This window comes from Hippoglossus hippoglossus, chromosome 3, assembly GCF_009819705.1.
Source record: "Hippoglossus hippoglossus isolate fHipHip1 chromosome 3, fHipHip1.pri, whole genome shotgun sequence".
Classification (NCBI taxonomy): domain Eukaryota; kingdom Metazoa; phylum Chordata; class Actinopteri; order Pleuronectiformes; family Pleuronectidae; genus Hippoglossus; species Hippoglossus hippoglossus.
In genome coordinates, this window is record NC_047153.1 from 19,313,167 (window position 1) to 19,336,027 (window position 22,861).

Consider the following 22,861-nt stretch of genomic DNA (forward strand, 5'->3'; position numbering starts at 1 on the left):
TACCAGAATGTCGGTGGTTCGATCCCCGGCTCTTCCAATTGCACATATTGAGATGTGTGATAAAGTAAGTGCTGCACAAAGATGAATGTGTGTGTGAAAAACAAAAAAAGTGCACACCCAGGTGCATCTTGATAGTGGTGATGAGCTGAAACACGCCCCCATGTGGCCACATTGAGAAATGCAAAATCCCACGTCAAACGAGTGGAGAAGGGAGAGTGAGGAGTGTGCCGGTGTAAGTCCAGAGTGTGGGCTCGAAATGTGTGTGTGTGTGTGTGTGTGTCAGAGAACTGGGGGGTTGTTGAGCTGTCAGTTTATTCTTGCTGTCATAAATAATTGGTCCAGACAGGGGCGGGGTGGTGCTGTTAAGGGGCCTCTCCATTAGGCCACAAACTTTCTTAGCACCTTTCACTCTCTAATTGGCACCGACGAATGTGTGGTGGCACCGCAGCTGGCAACCTCCATCAAACGGTCGCCACCAGAAAAAGAAACACTATAAAAAAAACCATCCTTCCATCCCCCTGCTCTTATAATAAAATGCATCTTGTGTGTGGAGCCCAAAAGGCTTGAAAACCTGTTTTGGAGTGAATGAGAGAACAGGAGGGGGGAAAGAAAGAGAGAGAATGAGAGGAGGAGGAGAGCAACGCTGTTCTTTTGACAACCTGTTCAGTGCGGAGCTGTGAAGCTTGAGCGCATCTATGTGTAGAGTCCTCTGTCCTCCCTCTCTCCCTCTCTCTCTCTCTCTCTCTCTCTCTCTCTCTCTCTCTCCATCCCTCCATCCCTCCCCCCCTCCTCTTCACAGACAGGGGCGGTCGTTCTCAGTCTGCGCACATATTCCACTTGGCCAGCATCTCCTGGAGTCCACAGACACAGCGCTGATTGACCGAGCGGAGCAGGAGCTCATCCTCAGAGCGCATGATTGTGTTAGAGGGGCTTCACTGGACTGTCAGAGTAAAAACCCCACTCCAACCACGCCTTTAAGAGTAAATAACCCACATCAGAGGAGACTGGCTCTTACAGGATTTTGCCCAACTAGCCCTGCTTGAGTTTTTTTTCGCGCAAGGAAAGTGGTTTGTATTTATTTTTGGGTGAGAGGGGACTCGCGCCGTGGCCGCCAGTCTGTGCGTAAAAATAATACAAAAAAAAGTTTAACGCACGGAGGAGATTATTTGAGGAGACTCCAAACCCGATCACCACTCCCCGGGAATTGTAAAGCTCGCACCGGACGCTCACCGGAGGAGGATATATAACTTTTATAAGACATTGTGTGGAGAGACTGGGAGATTCGGGCTGGTGGAGCGGGAGAGCGGAGGAATCCTCTTCGCTGCAGCCGGGGAGGAGTGCACGCAGCGCCGGGTAGCAGGCTGACCCAAAGGACGGCACCTCGGAGAGAAGGTACACGCGGACGGCATCAGATGCCTGCACAGAGACTATGTTCTTTATTTTCTCAGCCTTATATTCTCGCTTGTGTGCGTATTTTAGAAGGAAATGTGCGTTTGAGCTCATCCAAAAAATGTAGAATTTTACTCATATATCCAAGTTAAACCATCCTTGCTGTAATCAGTATTCTTCATACTCAAATTGTGGGTTCACGCACTCTTTCGTTTGCACCAGCTATAGCCTACCCTATGCTTTTTTTTTTTTTAAAGCAGACAATAAAACGTTGTACATGCCAGTGCAAGCAAGTGTCATGCAGGCACGTCCTGACACTAATGCAGGTATTAACTCACACCCTATAATGAAACTTTGATCACGGTATAATGCAACCTGTCAGTGCAGCCGACTCAGAGCCATCATACAAATATCAAGGCCAGATGTCAGAGGAAATCCTCATGTTCGCTCAGAGGAGTCCCACAGAAGACGGTCCATTAGCCCCCGGCTCCAGCTGCTTTTCATCCTTTTATTCTTCTTCACGTTTTACCAAAGGCAGAGAATTCTCAGAAGACGATCTCACTTTTTTTGTTTAACAACAAAAGCAACAAACAAAACAGTGTATTCCTTTAGAATAGAACTCGACCCATCACCTTGCAGCCACTGCAGGGACACGGTAGGAATAATTGTATTGATCTGCAGGAAAGTCAGTCTGCGTGTGTGTGGGTGTCTGAGGTCCAAAGTGCATGACCCCCCACTTGTAGCTGAACCTCTGTGGATGTGTTTCCTCCCCCCACGTCCTCTCCACATCTGCCTACCTGCGTGTTCCAGAAGTGAAACAGCGGGCAATCCTGTCAATCTCTAATCCTCATTACGCACAGGCGTCCTAGCTGCGCGTAAACTCCTTATAATCCACGATATGTGATTGAATTACGCGCCCCTTTAGATTGAATGAAACGATGTAGGTAAGGGCTGTGTGGCCGGCTGGGGCCAAATTGCTCTGTAATATTATTTTCACGGGCTTAAGGGTCTTGCAGGAGACTTGGCCGAACACGAGAACACAATTGAAAGTGTCTCCACTTCCTCCTCGATAACAATCACTCAGCTGTCGCCTCTTGTTTGTCACATGCATTTTGCAGGGTCGTCCCCCTGTGTGCCTCCGCTCTCTTCTCACCTCCCCCCTCTCCTCTCCTCTCTCCTTTAGGTTATGACGGAGCTGAGCTGAACATGGAGCTTTTCTGGATTTTGTTATTTTCTAGTGTCTCTCCTCTCGCCTGGGGCCAAGGAGTTTACGGTAGGAACGTGATATTTACAAATGTATTCCCATGAATGTATCAATGCACGCTTTATTAGCGCAGGCTGACTGAGCCCCTGTTGCAGCAGGATGTTAATTAGCTCAATTATTAGTCCATAACCTTAATTAAAGGGCTTTCTCTGCGCAGCACATTGTCCGCCTCATGACTCACTATTAGGAGGCAGTATTATAATAATAATAACTGGCATTTAAACAACTGCAAGAAATAGCTTCAGGGAAATCGGCAGCAAATGAACCTGAAAGAGAGATATTAGTTCTTAGATGTCACAGGAGGCTGCTGGGAAAACTACCAGCTGTGAAGTGGAGGGGGGAAACCCTGCTCTGGTAAATTCCACTTTAAGGCTGATATGAATCTTGATGGTGAAATCCACATTAGAGGTTATACGGTATAGATTAGGGCTCAGTAACACAAAATGTGATGGAACGTTTACACTTGAAGGTTTATGGTTATTATTGGATGGAGGGAGGATGAGACTCTCTGAGACCCTGGCTCCTCTTGTGACGGGCTAAACAGGACAGTCACACTGTGCTTTTGAGGATGAAGCGGAGACTCGTCCCCTCTTAAGGGCTGTCTCACTGTACTACAAAAGGCTCAGTTTCTTCAGCCACAGGCGCCCGGCCAGATATGCCCCCCCCCCCTTCCCCCCGTCCCTTCGGGCAAGGCAAACACACAAACCGAACTGTCAGCTCTGATACCTCTGATTCTGACGTTTGAAGGCATGTGGCAGCCATTGCAAACAAGGTCTGTTTAGTCATAGCAGCGTAGAGTGCTGTTGTCATAAGCAATCCCACAGTCTGCCGTCACACCCAGCCTGAGATTTCTTGTCATTCTCCGAAGCATGCAGGCCCGAGTACAAGTCTTTGCTGCCTAATCGGGCTTGTACCGCTGTGAATCTTCACACTGGTGCTGACCTGTCAGTGTTAAATTATCCCACAGGAACTGCTCATACATCTTACACTGTTTAAATGATAAGATCAATCTGCTTTAAACAATGGTCTGTGGACAGTGACAGTGTTTTTTGCTTCTATCTTTTTCTGCTGTCGTTCTAGCGTTTCATAAAAAATCAAACATGGCCTTACAATGAACAAGACTTACTGGGGTTAGCTGTCATTGTTTGTTTCCAGTAGGTGTATGCCCATACCTAATTTGACAAAGCAAGGATTTACCATTAATGGGTTTTAATACTGTCTTTAGCTCCAACGTATTATATGTATGTGTTAGATATAGATTAGATAGTTTAGACATATGTTAGATAAAGTATTTAGAATATACAAGTAACTTTCAGTGGTCACCTTTGTTCAGCGCGTCTTAGTTCTTTCAAACAGTCGCCTCCTCATCGAGTGACTTTTCTGATCTAGTTCCGCCGTACAGCAGAAGGCTCACATCTCCACTCTGCCCTTGTGCATTCATGTCCCCATTTATATTTTTCATAACAAGTGTATGAAACAGTTTTGGCTTCTCTGCAGGGTGATATGCTGATTACCAAAAAGAGTGTGTGCATGTGTGCCTCATGGGATCTGTCACAAATATGCACTGGGTCGAAGCAGACAGTTACACAGGCGGCGCCAGTCATGGAGGCTACAAGGATATTTGTTGTATTTTGTGGGGGGGATAGTTTTTCTCCCCTGTGTTTTCTTATGTGCAACAGCCACCTTTCGATCTCTGCTGAGGGAGCAGAAGTCCCCAAACTTTGTGGGAGTCGTACTGGCCGGCGTTCACAGGCCCCACACTCCCAGGTGGACCGTGTGGTGGTGCTCAGCTGTGCCTACCTGTGTGACAACGGTTTCATCTCTGCGAATCATTCTCGCTGAAAAAGAGTCATTCAGAAAGAACAAATCGTTGCACAATCGTAGTAAACAACAAGGGTGAGGTTGATCGGAGAGAGAGAGAGAGAGAGAGAGCCCATGAGTTAAGGACGCTTGCTCGCTTGCTGTGTATGCAGATATGCATAAAATGGTTTCCCCTCACTTTGGAATTGTTTAGCACTTCCCGTGGCAGACAGATGCGACTCCGTCCATCGGGAGCTGAACGGTGAAAGCGTGCCTGATTGATGTCAGCGCTTTGGATGGCTTGTGAGGTTCATTTATTGTAGCCTTCTCTGGGGTGTGTTTGGATGCGTGTGTGTGAGTGTGTGTGCGTTTCCGTCAGCTCACGCCTGTGAGTCTGTCCGTGCAGGTGTCTGAGCTCGTGTAAGTGAGTTTGAGTTCATGTGCCAAAATGCATGCACGAGTGTGAAGCGAGTGTGTGGGTGCGCTCGCATGGAACGGTGCATGTTTGTGCGGCGGACACACGTTTCTTCCCACTGCAACAGTTTGCTGGGTCAGCAGGGACTTGTGGATCAGTCAGTGTTTCTCCTGCAGCAGTGTCATATTGATTGTGCATCTGTGAATTTTGATTGGCTGTCAAAGAGCGTGTAACACCTGTCCTTCAAACGGCAATTGGACAGAGAGGTGCACCGAGCTCGGAAGGGCTAAACAGGAAAATACAACAGCTGTACGCTATGTGTGTTTGCCACAGCAATCTCTGCAAAGCAGGTTGTTTAGTAAAGTCCTCTCCTCTCCTCCACTATGTTTTTTTTTAGGGGATAAGCTTTTTACATGCATCTCCACACAGTGAATTCAAACATCCCTGCCTGCTTATATAAATTTCATTTAATCTGGATATACTGTAATCCTAAACTTTGCAAACATGATGTGGCATTCACACGCACCGACTCTCAACATTCTTAAGGATTAGGAGGGAAATTTCACGACGGTCTCACAGGACGTGACTCATCATCTGAAATGTACCAGTGTCTCTTCAACTTTGTGTCGGTGTGCGTCACATCACACTCAGCAGAGTTCACAGGGACACCAAATTATTGATTGCTTGACAAAGTCACACAGAACCATTTGCTGGTGCTGTAGATGGAATCTGAGCCGCGTTAGCCTGCAATATGATGCGTCATTATGTGCTTGTTAACAGGAAATTTAATGAACTGAAATCAATGATTTAGCTTCAGGTTTTTTTTCCCTTCTATATTAGGTTTGAGCATTTAGTCGAGGCCTTGCCACTGGCCATAGAACAAAGCACTAGATGCAGAAAGTGAAAAAAGTTAATATGCCTAAATTGCACAGAAATTCAACATCACTTTGAAGATGTTGCCCAAGGAAGAATGAAAGGTCTGGGATGCATTACAAGTTTTTTTATTTTCAATCTGTGTCTGTGTGTGTGGGTGTGTGTAGTCGTACGGCCAACATCGTTTTAATGTGGAGCTTCACTCGCTGCAGTACATTAGCCCACCACGGCACATGTGTTGAAAGGAGCTGACCTAGAAAAGAGATCACTCCAGGTTTACCCGGCCAGGCCATTGGCCTCCCCACTGACTTCCACTCCCTCCTCTCCCCACATCAGCACTTTTTGTTTGTTTGTGTCTCTTCTGTGTCTCTTGGTGCTGAGTTTATTTTGGATGCTGAATATTGCCCTTTTCTAATAAGCATCCATAATTTATTGTCGGCTGTGAGCGAACGGAGGAGAAGATGAGGCGAGATGGTGATAGGAGGAGACGAAAGCATTAACACTGGAGATAATGACAACCTTTTACCTCCCACTCTCCGACACCTGCTCGCCCCCTCCCACTCTTTATTCCTCATTACGGGGGCTCACATTTGGCCCCATAAGGAAGACAGGTCCTCGTAATGTGAGTGTGTTAACAGATTAAGGTCCCCACAGCACGAGTAATACACACACACACACACACACACACACACACACACACACACACAAACACACACACACACACACACACTTTACTGATTACACACCTCCACATTAATCTGATCAGTAATGTCAGTGATTGTTGCGTGACCTTTCTCTCTTTATTATGTTTGATTAAAGTCCTTGAAAGTTAATTAGCTGTGCTCAAACAGTTTGTCCAAATGTCCAGATGAAAAGAGATTGATAGATAAAGAGATAAATGAATAGATAGAAAGAGGATAGAGGTTTGAGGGGTGTAGACTGTACAGGAGCTTTTCTTTGCACAGACAGGAGTTACTGGCAGAGGTGGAGAGCTGATGGATGTTGGCAGGTGTCTTCGTTGTTTGTGATGTGCATCAGATTCTCCTTCACTCACCACAATAAACAATTTAAAGTAGACACTTAGAATACTTGAACTATTAGAATCAAACGGTGCGTCTGCTCGCTCCCCTTCCACTTCTACTCTCCTCCTCTTTGTCTCCCCGTCCCTCCCTCTCTTTGTATCTGTCTCCACTCATCTCAGTCAGTCTCTCTGATTCCATCCCTCCTGCTAAAAATTTTAGTGCACACGGTGCTTTAATTATCTCCTCGTGCTCTCATTTTTTATCTCGCGCTACTAGGTCCTTTGTGAAGCCGTGTAGGCCCTGCTGCCTTAATATTGAAAGGGCTTTAAGAACCTTCGCATCCACGATATAGTAACGCAGCTGTCTTGTTTTGATGCTCTCTCCTCTCCTCTCCTCTCCTCTCCTCTCCTCTCCTCTCCTCTCCTCCCTCTCCCCTCATCTCCTCTTCAGTTTCACATTTTTTTCTGTAAGGCTGACTGGATATTAAAGCCTGACAACGTTTCCATTAACCTGCAGGTCAGCTACAGAGCCATAGGCGTATGGCCGAAGTGATATGTTGACTGTGGTTTACACTAGCCTTGCTACCTAGGGGTAAAGGATAAGAGCACTAAGACAACGTCTTGGGAGGTCTGATTTATCTCCCTGCCTCCCACCAGTTACTCTCTGAGCCCGGGGTGGGGCAGCAGGTAGGGGTGGGCAGTCTGGCACACTGGGGCCTCCAGTGAGCTGATATAGTAATATATCTCCTTAGAAAGTGGTAGTCTTCAAGAGATGTGTATTTATGTGTTTACACTGAGGTGTAAGCTGTGTTCCTGCCTCTCACCAGGTAATATATTGCCAGTGGGTGGCTCCTCCCTCTAGGTGTGTTACCCGAGAAGTTTTTTTTAATAGAACAGACAGCTATACCATAAAGATGGACGACGCGTCTCCACTTTATCCAACCATTCAGAAATGAAGCCAAAGTATGCTGGATACGAAGACGGACACCTTGAGCATTTGGAGCCATATCTGCACAGTAGTTTTTATAGCATAATAGAATAACCAGAAAATCTACATTTTTAAAAATATACTTTCACTTTAGTTTGGTCCATGTCCCACCCATTAACACTGGAGAGGAGGGGCGTATAACCTGTACTGCAGCCGGCCACCAGGTGGAGATCGAGCTGCTTTGGTTTCACTTTGAGGGTGGGGTGTCATGTCATCTTTAGATACAGTCTATGGGCTATACTCAAGTTAATAATAATGTGTGCTGTATAAGTTGTAATTTAAAGAAATGATTTGTCAACTTAAAAACCGCACTTTTCCGCTTTCTTACACAGTGTCAGATGTTTGCAGTAAGCACTTAATTAGCTTAGCATAACATCAACAGTGGAAATGGAGGGAAACCACTACCCTCATTAACATGGCAAATCTCATTTACTCAAACTGTACAGAAATAGAAGTTAAAACAAAAAGTAAATTGAGAGAGTTTATTTTACAGCTGTTGCCTGGCAACTGCTTCCAGCCAAGAAATAGTCCAGCACATATCCCCATGCATGTAAAAAAAAACGTTATATCCATACGTTACAGTTTACGCATGTATGTATTTATTGTACAGATATAAGAGTGGTTTTGTTAATCAAACTCATTAAGTGTGATTTCTTAAATGTCAAATATTAATTTACCTTATCAACTTTATTGAAACTATTAACAGAATTGTTATTATTGTGAAGCTAATCCGTCAACCTATACTAATCCTCACTTTGAAAGAAGTTAAATCAGTTTCCTCCGTATTTATCATGCATAAATTAATTAATTAAGATTGACAGACGAGTACAATTTTACAATTTTCAAATTAACTTTGATATATATATACATATATATATATATTTTTTAAATAGGCTCCAGTATCATGTATCTATGCTGAAGTGCTGATGGAATATCATCATGTTACCGTCCTTCACCTCTTTGTCTGTCCTTGTGTTTCACTCACTCTCTCCCAGTTTGATGATGTTCTTGTTCATGCAGATTTCATCCACGCATGGTCACACATGCCGGCCCACGCTCAAATTTGCACGTGCACATACATGCATGTGCACAGACACCTCTCACTGTATCTACCTTAAGCTGAACTCTTAGATCGTTACCTCACTCTCACCCACTCTCATGTTTCTGACAGTGTGTAATAACATGGGGGCCCACACACACACACACACACACACACACACACACACACACACACACACACACACACACACACACACACACACACACCTCTTTGGATGAGAGTGGTCCAGAGCGTAACAGGACAACGTGGCTGCCCTGTGGGTAAGAAACACTGTCAGGGAAACTTCACTTTTCTCCTCTGTAGCCCAGTCACTCAGTTAGACGTTATCAAGCACCTCTTGGCTCCACTTCAGGAGGGAATATTCTCATTTGTGTGTCTGTGTTTGTGCCTCTGTGTGCAATTTGGGGAATTCAAAGGAGCTTAATATTTAATACACAGTAGTAGAGGCTAGAACTACAGAGCTGCTGAAGTGGAGGTGTATTTTGTGGTGTCTGGTTTTGTTATTGCTGCCGTGCACGGGGCTTGATTCTGGCGTATGGAGAGTTAAGGAATAAGGGCTATAGTGTGTGCGTTTGCATGTACGCAGGAAGGAGGGAACATTTGGCGTCTAACTTATTCATGAAGGCGACAGGACGGTTGTGAACAGCGGTGAGAACATGGCTTACATCAGAGACCGTCTGCCTCCCCCTGCACTTCTCTCACACTGTCACTCTTCCTCTCCGCTTCCTTCTGTTTCATCCTCCCTTCCTTTGTCTAAAGCTCTCAATTCTTCCTTTGGCTTCATTCCTTTCATTCAATTTCAATATTTTTGAGCATAGATTCTTCAACTACGTCTAATCTATGTGGTTATAGCATCCTTAGAATCAGTCCAGTTCCAGGACTTTTTCTTTGTAGAGAAATGAGACAGCTTCAGTCAATAGAAGGCTTTTTTTGTTACTGGGACATTTTGAAGTTGGAACTTTTGAAATGTTACACATGGGTTTAGAAATTCCAACCCCGCTTATTGTAAGATGTCTACAAAATTATTATTTGCAAGGTGAACCTTAATTGGTTTCCAAACCAATGGGGATGTTACAGAATCGTCCTCATATGTCGCCTAAATGTTTCACTTAGAGTGAAGGTGAGCCCAGATGAATTTGGAAAGAGCCTTCAAGTGTCTCTCCACGGACACGATTTTGTACAGTGAATGTAGAGTTTGAACATTTTTCATCAACCCAGCAGATCATTGTAAAATCACCTGAAGCTTGTCCAATTTAAAAGTGTACTCCTTCAAAATAAGAGTAGACTGAAGAAAACAGAGTTGACTGAAAGTGAGAAAACAAGTTAAAAGAAACAACCATGTCTCATCTTAACACGTATTTAAGACGTGCACGTTTTCATCATATATGTTTTCTTCAAACAAAAATAAGGCAACCGTAAAACATGCTTGCTGGGAACTCATGCTGATTTAACTTTGAATAAACAGGTGAGCAGCTCTGTAGCAGCAGCAGCTGGGACTCATCAACGTAGGTGACGTTGTCAATCATGGTGTCAGCGCTATGTCGCAGCAGGACTCCTCAGCAGTGGCAGGTGGGACTCATCAACGTATGTGACGACAACAGCAGCAACAACTGATTCTCCAGTTCAGGGAGTTGAGCTTCACTGAACTTTGAATAAACAGGTGAACAGCTGCTTGTGCAGCAGCAGCTTCAGCGTTCTGCAGACCGAGTCCAGCAGCATGTGTTCACTCGCTGTGGCTCAACAAACTGCAGGTCGCTTTGACAGTTTCACAAAGACAGCAGCAACTAGCATTAACACAGGCCAAGCAAACAGCCCATTTCCAACAGACATGCTTAGAACAGGCACTGCACTAGTTTTTGTAGCTCATCATTCACGGAGACTTCAAGTCAGAGGAACTCACCTTCTGAAGTGAAGTGAATTTATTTATGTTAAGTTACTGGCAGAATATTAGTTGTTGCAACGTAATTCCTGTGTGATGTTTTGCAGGGCGCATTTCTAAACAGTGTAAAAAACAAACCTTATTTCCATTGATGTTTGTCCGACTTTTGAGTTAGTGCTGCTCAACAAGCATTAATTTTTTGTATCAGCGCACGTTGCCTTTATTTAGGTGTAAATCTCTACAGGAGGCTTTGGAATATTTGCAATATTGTTGACTCATACTAAACAAATGGTGGGGTGTGTGCAAAGAGCCATGCATGCGGGAAGCTGATCACGCTGCCTGTCGCTGCCTTAGGCACAGACATATATTGATCTGTCACTCTATAGAAAACCATGCACATAGCCACTGACTGCCTGGGAAAACCTTTTCATACAGAGAAGCTCTGACACAAAGAGATGCAGGAAGCCACACACGCACATACACACATTTTGTGAGGCTGCTCCTCCCACATTTGCTCTGCCGTTCCCTGTGGTGTGCGCTGAAAACCCTCAAACAACAACAAAACAACCGCAGCTACTGGAGTTGGTCATGTCCAACTAAACTTTCTGACAGCAGGAAGGGATCAACACTGGAAATCTATCTCCTGCTCCGACACACGTCTGGCCTCAATAATTCAGCGATGCGTGCCGCTTGGAGAGATCTCGCCCTCTTCCACTCTCTATCTCTCGCTCACTCCCTCTCAGATTTGCTCTTTCTCAATGGCAGATCGCCCCCTCCCTCTCCCTCCCTCCCTACTCATGACGGTTGTAGGAAAAAAAATTGCTGGTACTTTTCACATTTGAAATTTTAGCTCATCGGCCTCACACGTTTCCCGTCTTCCTCCGTGCATCCCAGCCGGCTCAGAGGAGTTGGGGGTATAATCTGTCGGATATGTTGAAATGTCCCCGCGTTGTCAGCGTAGCAATTTACCTGCCACCGGCTCGGCATCCTGATCCCTCTCCTCCCCCTTCCTCCCCTCCTCCCCCATTCTGTCTTTACCCATCTACAAAACTTTTACCTGTCAGAAAAGATGTCCCTGTCATCTTCCTCTCTTCCCTTCTCCTCTCGTCTCTCTGATCCTCTTTCTTCCTTCCCAGCCATCCATAAAGCCATCCTTAACACGTCAAGTAAAATGTACCCATTCTCAATTTTACATCCTCGTTCCACCCAAATTCACTTCCTTAATCCAAACCTTCTCAGCCGATGCATCTTTTTATCTCTCCCCCATCACTTTTTTCCTCCTTGTTTACCCTCTCCCTCTTTCCTCACCATCCCTCCTTTTCTTTATATCCAGCACATTTCTCCTCCAAAGCCCTGTCATCTTCTCGCTATCATCCGCCAATTCAGTGGCAAGCATCCACCCACCCTCTCCACTTACTGCATATATAGGACATAGCGCGCACACTGTCATTAAAACCTGCAGGCTGGCTTTGGGAAGCAGGAGTTGAGGGCTCACACTGCGGAGCAAAGAGATGTGCGGCCTATAGCAGCAACCCCGGGAAAATGAGGCCAGAGGGAAAGGTGCATCATGAGGGAACGGTGGTTTTTCATTTGGGTGAAAGTAGGTTAAACAAAACAGGAGGCTGATTACTTTAAATGTGAAGTAAATGAAATTCTTGTTCTATTAGTTGAAGACAAGTGGAGTTGAAACCCTGGCATGAATTTGTTAGTCACAGAAAAATAAGGATAAAATCGCAGCAGTGCTGACATGCTGCCTAATTCTCACAGAGCTTTTTGTTTTGACTGACATCCTCCCACTGTCCCTTTTAACAAGCTCAAACAGTGAATGGATAAAGTTATTTATTTAACCCTATTACAACAAGTTTTTTCAGTCATTCATTTCACTTGAAGTGGCTGAGGATTATTTATCATTTGAATTATTTATTCATTGCCATAGCAATTTCTTTTTGACACCTCTGCATACTTCCTAACTAGCCTCCATGCTGCAGTCTCAGCTCATGGTGTTACGACTGACTCAAGTTTGTGAGTCAGTGCAGTCTGTGCGTTGTGTTGTAGCTGATTTCATGAGAAATCAGCTACAATTCTGTTTATTTCAACATCTCCCACATTCCCACATTGTGTGTGTGTGTGTGTGTGTATGTGTGTGTGTGTGTGTGTGTGTGTGTTTCCTGGAAGTCCTCACTTGGAATGTGTGTGCGTAGGCAAAATGTTCTTTTGGCTAGAAAAGGATACAAGTGGGAATTGGCCATTTCACTTACTGGTTCTGTTAAATATTAGCCCTCTCAACCAAAACACTTATCTGGAGGCCAGGTCCAGAGCTATCATAGTACACCCCTTGTGATGAGCACCACATTTTCATCTTTAAATTACATAACACATCTCTCCCTAACAAGTTTATTGGAGTTTGATCAGACACCAAAATAGGCAGTATTGCTTCATCGCCTTCGATTGATAGCCGAACAGGAGCTGTCATTGGAATCATCTGTCTCTGTCCCGAGAATCCTACTGTCTTTACAAATTTATTAGACATGGGAAGGTGTGTGGCATATTTAGGACTTACGCATGTGTAAGTAGCTCCAGTATCAACCATCATCAATGTTGGTTTATTTGTTTTCCAGAACCTCAATCATGGGTTCTTTATCAGTTATTAAAGGAAGCTGACCCCCCCTTTTAGGATTCTCCAGGCGGCCCTGGTGTCCATGGTTATTCACGGATTGACTGGGCCTGATTATGCACGTTGAGCAGGCTGACCCCCATATCCCAGCTGTCTCCGATTAGGGGCAGGCAACGGTTGTGATGGACAGGCTTGGCGTATGTGTCCAGGGTCGCCACATCCCCAACAGACTCCTGGAGGACCGCGCCCCATTGGTCATCTCCCTTGGCTTTTTCTCTTTGATATTGAAGGTTGCATTCTCGATGCTGGAGCCTGCTGTGGTTTTGGCTGTTGGTTATAGACATTAGCAATGGGTGGTGCTTGGGAAGGTGGGGCTTTAAGTGTGGGAGAGGAGCACTAGCCTGAGTAGCAAATGCTTGCCCTTGTGGCTTGAGGTCAACGACAGGAGCTTTGAGTTTTTCTCTCATTTTTGTTAGCCAACTCATTCAGTTGCAGTGGAGAGACTTCTGTCTGTGTGCCTCGCTCCTTCTCTCTCAGCCTCAGTTCATCTCAGAGATACGCACGGTCCCGTCTGCCTGTGAGTTCATCATTCAAGTATTTCCACTCATGCGCAGAATAGCCTCCATTTTTGGCACCCCCACGACTTTGGCCCATAGAGCTTTGATGTCACCAAGCGCCAAGATTTTTCCCAACTGTCTCCTCCTCAAATGCTTTTATCCACTTACTAGCCCCTTCATGGAGGTCAGGCAGTCTGGAGATCAGCCCCCCAAGGTCAAGTGTTTGCCCTGATTTCTTCCTGGCGAACAACATTTTGAGACCTCAGCCTCTAATTGAGCTATCATCTCCTGAACCTTGTTACGTTCCTTGTCCTGTTTCTCAAGTTCCTCATCTCCGTCTACCTGTTGTGGGTGTTGATGCAACCAGTATAATTCTCTCCTCTTTCCCATTCCCCTCTTTTTTTTATTTTTATTTTGAATTTTAGGATTCCTTGTTCTTTTTCTCTTTTTTGTTGTCTCTTTTTGCTCTTATCTTTTGGTTTATAGTCTTTTCTTCCGAGTTCCATATCCTCACACATACTCACATCAAATGCACCCCCCTTCGGCCAGGCTGGGTTTAACCCTTGAGTTTGCTTCTCCCATTTTCCAGACCTTTTTTCTATGTCTCTTTTCTTTGATGGATATTCTTTGTTTATGGTGATCTGCGCAACAAAGTAGTTTTCTGAACAAAAGATATCAGAACCAATCTAATCATTAGATTCCAAGCAAAAGTTATCACAGCCAATCTATACAAGCATTCGCAAACTTTGACGAAGTTTAAAGCAGCATCTGATGTTACAAATCAACAAACTCAGAACAGCATCAAGTGTTACAGTTCAGCAAAAACTCTTGAACAAACCACACTGCACTGTTTAAGAATCAATGTAAACGCTGTTGCTGATGCAACCAGGAGAATATCAGGACAACCACAATAATATTTCAGTCCTGTACAAATTAGATCCTCTATATCCAAATGCATGAATGCAAATATTAGTTTCAAACTCAATCACTCTGATGCCTTCAGCTGAGTGATGATGTTATTCCACTTTTCTCCAGGCATCCTTCATTTGAGGAGGAGGTGCTGTCAGACAGACAGAGCAGCCGTGATGTAAGACAGCATTTTACAATTTGAATTGATGTAAAGAAAAGTCTAGGTTACATAATTGTATACATGTGAAACTTGACATTATAACATCTCTTTTTTTTCATCACCTTCCCACTGAAGTAGAGCTGATCTCATTGAATTTTGACATTAAGTTAAATGACTTGGATCAAGCTCACGAAAGAAGGGAAAAGGGACGAGCAGCGCGAGAGAGAGAGAGAGAGAGAGAGAGAGAGAGAGAGAGAGAGAGAGAGAGAGCGCGTCACACCCTGAGTGACATTGAAAATGGCAGAGCAGCTAAAGGAAGAAAGGCTTCCCTTTGCCAGACTGACAAGTGGCTGACAAAATAAGAAAGAACCAGAGGGAACAAGTCAGCAGGAGAGAGCCAAAGAAAATGGGAGTGAGAGTGGAACCTAAACTCAAATTTGTTTTAGCCCCAGCTCCTATTTGGCAAGTTTAGTTTCGGACATTTTATATTTAACAAGATAACCTCAACCACCTCACACAGACCCACAAAAATGTTCCATTTTGGAAATGTTGTCAATGGAATAAATCTGTTTTTAAGCCTTTTCTGTAACTTTGGCAACAGCTAGCTATTTTTATTACAGATAAATCCTATCACAATTTCCCCATGGCCCAAGAAGACTTCAGATGTGTGGTTCCACCAACTCCCAAATTATGGGATTATTTTTGACAATTTACTGATACAATTGATACATTATCATTATTTTCATTGATTAACTGTTAATCAACCACACAGACCAATTCAACATTTGTGAATTCATCATTTAGCTATCCGAAGTTTTCTAAGGAGCTGCTCTACAGGCCAGGGTTGATCAACATCATGTATTGACCAATGGGTAAACACAGCAGAAGAGCTAAACAGTTAGGCCAACTGCAGTTTTGATTTAGTTGTATTAGTGTTTTTTTCCTGAAACCCCAGTACTCTGGTCTCATGCTGTCGGTCACAGGATGCAGCAGGTTCCATTGATAAGTGTTGACTCACTTTCTTCAGCTCGTATCAGACTCTCACCGTCTTCATCCCCCATGTTTCCTCTCTCTTCTTGGGGAGTCTTTCTCAATATTATTCCCTGATGAGATGACATCCCTCTCCTCCCTTCTATCATCCTTCTGTTCCTCACCTCTTTGAAAACACTCACACAAGACCACAGGTGAATACCGACGTGCAGACGAGGCTATTTCCCCCTTTTTTCCACTCCCTCTTTGTTTTTCCGCATCATGATTACCCACAACAGGCCTTTCTCCTCTCCTGTATTTTTTTCTTTTCTGCTTTCATTCTATCTTTCTATTCAAAGTCTTCATCCATTTCGAGTTCATTCTTCATGCTTCCTTGTTTTTAATCTTTCTTCCTCGCCCTCTCTATTCTCGCCTACAGCGCCCTGCAATGCAAACACAACCTGTTCTGAGGGGAAGTGAATTATTGAAGCCACTGCTGCCAGTCCCTCCGTGCAGCAGTGGGCTGCAGAGGAAGGAAGCAGGGAGCGGAGGGATGAATGAGGGGAGGATGAAAGAAATGGAGAGAATAGATTTGTAAGGAGAAAGGCAGGATGGGGTTCGGGGTGCAAAGATGCTGAGAAATGTAATTGTGTTTACACCCTCTATACGCTCTGTGGAACCGTGTTCGAGAGAATGAAGTAAAACTGTCGGCGGAAACATTATGGTATACGAGACATTAGCAAATTGCTTCAGGGAAATGTAAAAGTGCTCATCATACAGGCCCAAATAAATACGGTATATCTAGAGACTTGAAAACATCATGGAGAAGGTTTTATTACACATACAACAGTTTTTTTCTGACACTCTTTTTCTGCCAGTGCCCTGTCCTTCTCTCTGTAGCTCTCTGTCCTCTGCACCTCTATCAGTCTGTCACCCCATGTCCTCAAACAATGCCTGAAGAGCACATTTTTTCTTCAGTGCATCATCTGCAAACTTGAAATATATTCAATAAAAATAAAGAAAATGAAAATTCAGTTTAAACCTCTGTTCTCTTGCCCATGCACCATTTGAACCTCAATTCATTGTTAGTTTCCTTGATAAATAATTTGATAATTAAAAGATTTTTTGTAATTCAAAAACACGCAGATGTTTTTTTTCTGCCCTCAGCAGTGTCTGCAGGTTTTCACTTCAAGCTCCATCTGGCCAACAACCTTCACCAGCCAACTAAAGCAGCCTGTATTAAGCCTGAGACGCAAAACAAAGGGGAAAATCATTTTATAAAATGATAAAATATATCAATATGTTTTTGATAATGAAGCTTTTATTAATAATATGAGGTTAGTTAGGTTAAGGGCTTATTCATACATGTGGTGTGATTATGGCAAGTCTCCCTTTCTGCTGTAGCCCACGTTATCAAGAAGGTATTAACATCAACAATGGTTGGGGTGAACCACAGAGTGAAGATGTGCATGCAGCTCATCTGTGTTCATTAGTTTTCTCTTTATGTAGACTGGATAAATGTACAGTGACATGAGAGAGATGGATACAAAATTAATTTTCTTAACATTGAAATAGATGGTGTTGCTTCAGCTCACGAATTTACTCCATATTACAGCCTGATTTCACTGCATATGATGCCCCTCATTGTGGAGCATTACAGTCAAGACAACGCATATTCTGTTCAATGGAAGCTACAGGTGTCATATCTATTATTGACACCATCCTCAGGAACAACGCATTCAAATGAGAGTTGACTACAACAAATGTACTGGAAGCTGTGGAGGGTTTTTATAAACTCAGCCTGGATAGAGAATACAGGAGTTTACATGGTGCAGGTACTTTAAAAGATAACTTCAAAATAAAGGGCCATTTTAGAGCCATTTATAAAGCCCAGTCTCTGGCATCGTATTGCATTTGATGAACATGCTGGAGATGAAGAGAAGTTGTCCAAAATACATCCACATTTTTCTCTCACTATAGATTCACTGGCATATTATTCATATATGTAACAAATATATATAAATGTGTGTTATAGATAAAATATGATGTATTTAAAAAGCAAGATACAATAATTTGATTAGTATACATTTTATTTTTGAACTTAAGACAAAACAATTTGCATGCTCACATTTGTGTTACTAACATTACTTCACCCATTATAGATATGGACGTGATATAATTGGTAACCGGGGGATTTCATGCACTTTCATCTTCTCTTAACATGGCTACTTCTCTAATTGCTGCTTTTTGTTTTGGTAGCGAAGGCTTTGAATCGATGCCCAAGAAAATATGTTTTTTATTGGAGCCAAATTTAATTGAAAACTGTTGATGCAATATGAATGTGCCTCACCCGGGTGCCGGCTCCCTGCCAGAGTGCTTTGCTCGATTTTAGAGCAGATACTACTCCGTCAGATGTTTGTGAGCATCCAGGGAGGAAAATATCTTATGATGGAAGAGAGGTGACGGGGGAGTATATATATACTTGTGGCAGTAGACTGCACCGGTTAACGTGCAGTAACTAACTTTGTTGTGAGGGGCAAATGAGCCCAGCTGTCATCGTTTATCTGTAGGACAGTGCAATGGTTATTTCTCATTACCTCTGCCGTGGAGGTTATGTTTCCACCCTTGTCCACAATTTGTTTGATGCTTCTTCTTGTTTGTTTGTTGCAAGATTTCACGAAAACAACTTAACGGACAGGGGTAGATTTTTCCCTTTCTTTAAGATTGGGAGGCGTTTATCAACATTTCAACATCATGGATCGTGATGAAAGAAATCACGCACATTTAGTGAGCTTATATCTATGTCTATCTATGAGTGTGTGAAAATTTGACTGAATGTCATGGGACTGTTGATGGAGGTATGTGCTCTACTGAGGGCCACTCTATTTACAAGCTAACCCGCTGTGGTCCGTGCATTCTGCAAACATCCCTCATGCTTTAGACTCAGTTTTTGCTGTTATGAACAGATGTTGTAAACAAATATAAATAGTATAAACACCCGGCAGGGTCAGACAGACACTGGAAGACATGAGCGGAACCCACATGTTCTAACAACAATGAACAGAGCAGGAACATATTTCTGAGCAAACAACAACAACAAGCTGGTTAGTTTACACTTTGAATCCCTCATGCTGGCTTCATGTAATTTATATAAACACAAGACTTCAACTGATCCAATTAGCCTTAACTGAAGCACTCATTTAATTTACACATTTACAAGACGCCCACATTTACATACGCAAACAGAGAAGACATTCACTACAGTGTCAGTGATCTACTGGCTACGCTAGGGAAAAAAATCCAGCACATAGACGGCACCATTACACAGCCAGTCTACCTTTACATTTCCTGTTAATGTCATTTAAGAAACCAATGAGAGAGTTGTGTTTTTTGTTGTTTCAGAAAGGTGTGAAGTTGTAAAGGGCAGTGAGTGAACGTAGACGGTCGTTTCCTTTTGTGCAGTGATTTGCTTTATGAGCCAGAACGTCTCCGTACACACACTGCTCCCATTCAATAATCACTGACCCAACACGTGTACAACATGACAAGAGAGGAAAACCAGAGCAACAAATCACGACAAAGAGATTTATCATGTTCTGTGATCGTTGGGTTTTTGTCCTTTAAAGTAAAAATATTTGTTTATGTCTAGACTGATCTCATACATGAGCTCTCTTGAATATATTTGACAGACATTCATTGAAGCAACAAATAATTTTAATCCTGAGTTAACATCAATTTTTAGCTTTTGTCTTTGAACTTGTTTTTTTAATTTATTTATATTTTAAGTCCTTTATTAAAAGAGCTAGACGTGGTAGAATGTATTTTTTTAATGTATGAGTCATTTTTGTTATTAGTAAATTCCCTTTCATGTATCTCTCTGAGAAACTCATTATAAGTGACCTTCTTATTTATGGTCTGCAGTTTCTGTCCATGTCCAACTGCCTGAAACAACACTATTTGAAGGGTGGCTGTAACTTCAAGCCAAACACACTTACAGAGAGATCAATATTGAACAATCTTATCAGATTATTATTACTATGCCAATCATAGATAAGTCAGGGACTTTGGTGTGTTTGATGCTCCGCTGCTCTTTATCACACCTGTTGTGTATCTGGTCCTCTGTAAGGGAAGCCAGTTAAAAAAGACATATTTGTGTAAATGTGTGTGCACATTCAAATGTTTATGTTTCACCCCTTTCTCCATCTCTTTGACCGGCCTGCTGCTGTTTCTACATTGGCAGAGGTGTCTCACACAAGCACATTAACAGATGAATGCAAAAAATGCAAAAGCCACAAAGGAACTAAGCCACACAGTGAAAACACAATCACGACGGAAGTGAGTGACACTAGATGTTGACGATGAAACGAGCAGAGTTACTTTCTGCTGTCAATTTTATTTATCTTTCAAGCCTGTGGGTGCTTGTAATTTGATGCTTGTCTATATGAGATGTTACAGAACAGATGTTTTCCCTTTTTGAATGCTCTAAGCACCTGAACCATTACACCTCAAATGGACAAGCATCAAATTTTTAAGCGCTGACTAACTTTTTAAAGTTTTCACAAATGACGGTTCACTTGACCCATGTACCTATGACTTGACCACGAAAACAAACTCTGCTCGTTTCTGTCGTGTGGCTTTTGCTTTTGGGTTGTGGTGTTTGTAGTTGTGTTGTGGCTTTGCTATCGGGTTGTGGTGTTAGTAGTTGTGTTGTGGCTTTGCTTTCGTATCAGGGTTTTTGCTCTTTTGTTGTGGCTTTTGCAGTTGGGTTGTCACTTTTGCATTTTTAGTTCTGTTATAGCACTTGTATGAGACGTCTCGGCCATGGTATGTTTCTATCTCACTGTTTCATCACCTCATCTGAGCTATAACCAATGTGCAGATACATTGCATCACTGGTTAATATCTGATCTTGTATTAATGAACCCTGTCATATACACAGCTGCATACTGTGCATAAACAAAAACACACAGGGGAATAAATACATGTTTACCCTCCGTCGGCATTAGGCAATTATTTCTTCTGATCTGTCACACGTCAACATAAATGTCTTGTGATCAATATGGTTGTTTCTTTGATCATGTAAATAGGAACATGATTGGTCCAACACCAAAGTAGCTGGAAACTGAGGATGGAAACACAACCAAAATCAAAATGAATTCTCTGTAAACTCTGATGAACTTAAATTTCAACTCCACTTACAGCTGAAAAGTACATTTGGACTAATGACAGAAAACAATGCATTAGTTGTGGTGGGAGTGTAGTTTGAGGCTTTAACATCAGGAGAATTACAAAGGTCACACAACACATTTTACATTTCTTACAGCAGGAACAATCGTTTGAAATAAAGAGCAGAATAATGAGCAGTGATGAAAAACAAAAACAACACAAAAAAATAACCTCTGTGGCAGAGAGCAGGAGACAAACATGTCTGGTAGTGTATTCTTCTGACAAAAAAGTCTCAAACTGTTGGTCAAATGTCTTGGAGGTTGGATTTTCTCTCTGACTGTCTTCTCACGCTGCTCAGAGCAGAACTGGGACGGATGTACCAACCACCGGGGAGGTGTAACTATGTCGTTACACAGGGGAACTGGTCACAGAGCAGCCATTATCAGAAGCTGCATGAGATGACAAGGTCAGTTAGAGATGTGCTGTCTCCTTGGCTGACTGTCTTAAACACACAACACTTCAAGGTAGGTTTTAAAGGAGGTGCTTTTAAATAGGACACGTTTTCAATCATCGCTTTCCCCCCTGGTGACTCAAAGCTAACCATGGACAGAATTTAGTTAATTATTGTTCTGTTATCTAATTATTATCATGATCAGTTTTCATCTTTTGTTTCTATAAACATTATATTAAAAAAAAATTCTAATTCTGACCAAGTCTTTGCGCAGGAAAACCCTTGAAACCATTTATGAAAATCTTGGTTTTCACAATAAAAGCATTTCATGAACAAAAGTAAATTTTGTAAAAAGTTATTTAGAATTTCTATTTGACAAATACTTAAAAGTATTCACTCAAAAACCACAAATCACATTTCCTTTTTCTAGTTTTTTAGTTGTAAAGCAGTTGACCCTGTATGGTCGATAAAAGATGCCTTTGCAACAGACCGCTCTTGCGTTTTTACTTTTTTAATTCTGTTTATCCTTCTGACTTCCACACATCGAACAGATATTTTTCCTCAAGATCCATGAATTATTTTCAAGGAAAACTGTGAAAATGTAAAATTTGCTTCTGTGACCTGTACCACATCCTTCCACCAAGGTTCGTGGAAATTGTGTGTAATCTTGTTTATAAACAAACAAATAAACCAACCAACAGACAAACAAACTGCGGTGAAAACATAACCTCCTTGGTGGAGGTAAAAACACACAATTAATGGGTCAAAAGGTGATTAAATCATTTCCTATTAGGGGAGTTTGCCTTTATGTTGTATCCAGCGGCCCATCATGTTACGCTCTCTCACCTCGCCTTCACCCGGATGTCATGTTTCCATCACGTTGACCAATGCCAGAGCGGATTAAAAGCTGAGTCTAAGAGTCATTTGACCTGGGAGTGAATGCTGATTGTGTCCATTCCCTCTGCAGACAAAGAAAGGTGATCCTGTTTTTTTTGACCAGAGGAAAAGAGGCTAAAGACACAGTAATTATCTGTTCTTCTTTTTGGAGCATGTGGTATTTGGCAGTAAGGGTATCAGAGGGCTGAGGTATGAATGCAGTGTAATCCTGCTGCTTTCTGAGTGATCCTGATGAAGGGCTACAAAGGGCAATAGCTGCTTCTCTTTCCCACTCAGATACAGAAGTGTGTGACAGTTGCCACTTTCCGAGCCTCACTTTGATTGCTATAGGTCTGGACATCCTCGGAGATGAGGCTGTGATTCAGAACATGACGCAACCAAGACACTGCTGCTGATCCTCCAGATGGGGGGAGGTATATCAAATTATGGGCTGGGGTTAGGAATAGGTT

At 42.9% G+C, this 22,861-nt stretch overlaps 1 protein-coding gene across 2 annotated transcripts in view; it reads left to right on the plus strand.

Moving 5' to 3' along the window:
• The first annotated feature begins 772 nt into the window (after window positions 1-772).
• The window catches only part of LOC117759009 (MAM domain-containing glycosylphosphatidylinositol anchor protein 1), a 172,980-nt gene continuing 150,891 nt past the window's right edge, over window positions 773-22,861 (plus strand). For both annotated transcript variants that reach the window (XM_034580995.1, XM_034581004.1), the window contains exons 1-2: window positions 773-1,392; window positions 2,573-2,662. In XM_034580995.1, the coding sequence (XP_034436886.1) occupies window positions 2,596-2,662 (67 nt within the window). In that variant the 5' untranslated portion in view covers window positions 773-1,392; window positions 2,573-2,595. The remainder of the gene's footprint in view (window positions 1,393-2,572; window positions 2,663-22,861) is intronic.